The 2,067-nt window shown below is 50.3% G+C and overlaps 1 protein-coding gene across 1 annotated transcript in view; it reads left to right on the top strand.

Moving 5' to 3' along the window:
* LACBIDRAFT_332236 (uncharacterized protein) overlaps positions 1 to 503 on the top strand; it is a gene marked incomplete at both ends in the record, with an annotated part of 5,256 nt that extends 4,753 nt beyond the window's left edge. Inside the window, 3 exons of the mRNA XM_001886723.1 lie at positions 146 to 152; positions 350 to 436; positions 493 to 503. Of these exons, the coding sequence (XP_001886758.1) occupies positions 146 to 152; positions 350 to 436; positions 493 to 503 (105 nt within the window). The remainder of the gene's footprint in view (positions 1 to 145; positions 153 to 349; positions 437 to 492) is intronic.
* Between the last annotated feature and the right edge of the window lie 1,564 nt (positions 504 to 2,067).

The following is a 2,067-nucleotide window of genomic DNA, read 5'->3' as shown; positions in this document are numbered from 1 at the left end:
ACAATCTCGATTGGGAATTGTCTCAAGAGGGTTCTCAACATGAGTCATCGCTGGACGAAAGCTTTTCTAGTGGTGATTCAGAGTAATTCTGGTTTCTTTGGGTCATTTTGATCCAGTGTACAAGATATGTACTATGTTATAGTAGCTACGTGGTCAGTCTTCATACATTCTAGAATTCATCCACGTCCCCGCCGGCAGACCCAATCTTTCTTGGACTTTATTCCGCATGTAATAGGCGATGCAGGCCCTCTCTCCACCTTCAAAGTCTGCGCCATGTCGAATCACCTTCCCAGCAATAAGTACTATGGTTCCCGGATTGTAGTCCACTGATAACCCCAACCCCGTGAAGGTCATGATTCCGACGGAGTCTTCTTCTCCGAGCGCCGCGAGCAAATCAAGCCATTCGTTTCTACCCTTTGTATCACGATGCGCGGGGGTGCGTCGGTTGGCTATGACTGACAGTGCATTGAATGGGGAAGTCCAAACATTTAGGGCCTGCCTGAGCTGCTCTTCATTGTCCACAAATTTGGCGCCCTCACGAGAAAGTTGCGTTAGTGCGGTAATCCCCTGCTGATACAACTGAGGGTGAGCTATTCCAAGCATCGATCCCACCAGCGCCGAAGATTCTTGCATCTCAAGGGCCCACTGTGCTCCGGCGGCGCCATCTTTCATCTGCGCCCCGACTTCCAGTTTATACGTTTCAGACTGCGGGTTTTCACTAAATAAGGACCATCAATTGGCAAAAATAAACACACCTCATGACCCTGCTGAAACCACGCAGGTGACATACTGACGGTGCCTGGCTTGAGTTTGCAAAGTTCAGCCGGGCGGAAGTTCTTCGAATTTAGCCTCCAGTTTTTGGTATTACTATCCATTTTCAAAATCCCTTTCAAGATTTTCAATGATTTCCAAATGACATCCTATGAGAGCCATGAGTTGTGATAATACCCAACTCCGCCGGTGCTTACTTGTCGTGCGGCGGTCAGTATATGCGGAAGGTACCAAACAAGGACATTGCAGTGCACATCTGTCACCACAAGTGGCTTCGCTTCATGATGGGCGGGGTTGTAGATGGGGGGGTATCGTCGTGAAATTTTCTCTTCAGCACTCAGCTGCAACCCATTCATAGCAGCCCCTATAACGTCGCAATACCGACTAGCATCCCAAGATGTGCGTACTAGGTCCTATCAGATCCTGGCTGATAATGCAGAGACGGGCTCACTGGGATTGCGAAATGCTTCGACAAGTACCAAGGCGATGCGGTCAACCTCGCCGAGGAGATTAATGGACCAATGGGGAGGAAAGGGCACGTGTTCCTCACTGCCCCGTAGTAGTGCTCGAAATTTTCTCTGTAAATACTCCTCAAATTCGCGGGTTGTATTGAGGACCCCAATGTCTGGAGCCATCCGCGTATCGTTCATGGTCGAATGGGAAGAATGACCGACATGCCCTGCGAGGCTTCTCATCTTTGATTGGCCTCATGGCAACCTGCAGGTCAGCCCCTTACTGTAATTGATCATCCTGTATCCACCTTCTTGGTGCTTAACTACTGGTTAAACTACGCGTTCTTGGTCTTTAATTACTATGTATAGTAAATGTAGTATATTGACAGTGATCCGCAGGTCGCGCCGCCGGACCACAATATCCATCCTCGCCGCATGATAAGTGCCCGTCGGGGGGACAAGCGGCCGCCTCGAGCTGATGAGTGATTGTAAGGATCACGGCCCGACCATTACTAAGGCACAGTGTAAAATTGCGGCCGGTCCCGCTGGGTTCATGTGGCACGGTCGGTTGTCACATCCGGTTACTCCATTGGGTAAGGCACAGGTTCACTAACATATGTGTCGCTCCCTGTCCTTCGCCGGATGACTACACCCGCCGATACGGAGTGACCGCGGTTCGTTGATTGCCCTCCTACTGCTCTGAAGGAGGCTTATTGGATCGTAGGACTCGAAGGGCTGTAGCATCAGTTGTGATTATCGCTGGTTCGATACTCACCCCCGTCGTCTACAGGTTTTTCGCAATGCAGACGCTGGTCGTCATGCCATTGTTGAAGCGAGTCTTTTT

This window comes from Laccaria bicolor, genomic scaffold, assembly GCF_000143565.1.
Source record: "Laccaria bicolor S238N-H82 LACBIscaffold_39 genomic scaffold, whole genome shotgun sequence".
Lineage (NCBI taxonomy): Eukaryota > Fungi > Basidiomycota > Agaricomycetes > Agaricales > Hydnangiaceae > Laccaria > Laccaria bicolor.
Note: the sequence above shows the minus strand (reverse complement) of the source record. Positions and strands in the feature narration are given on the sequence as shown.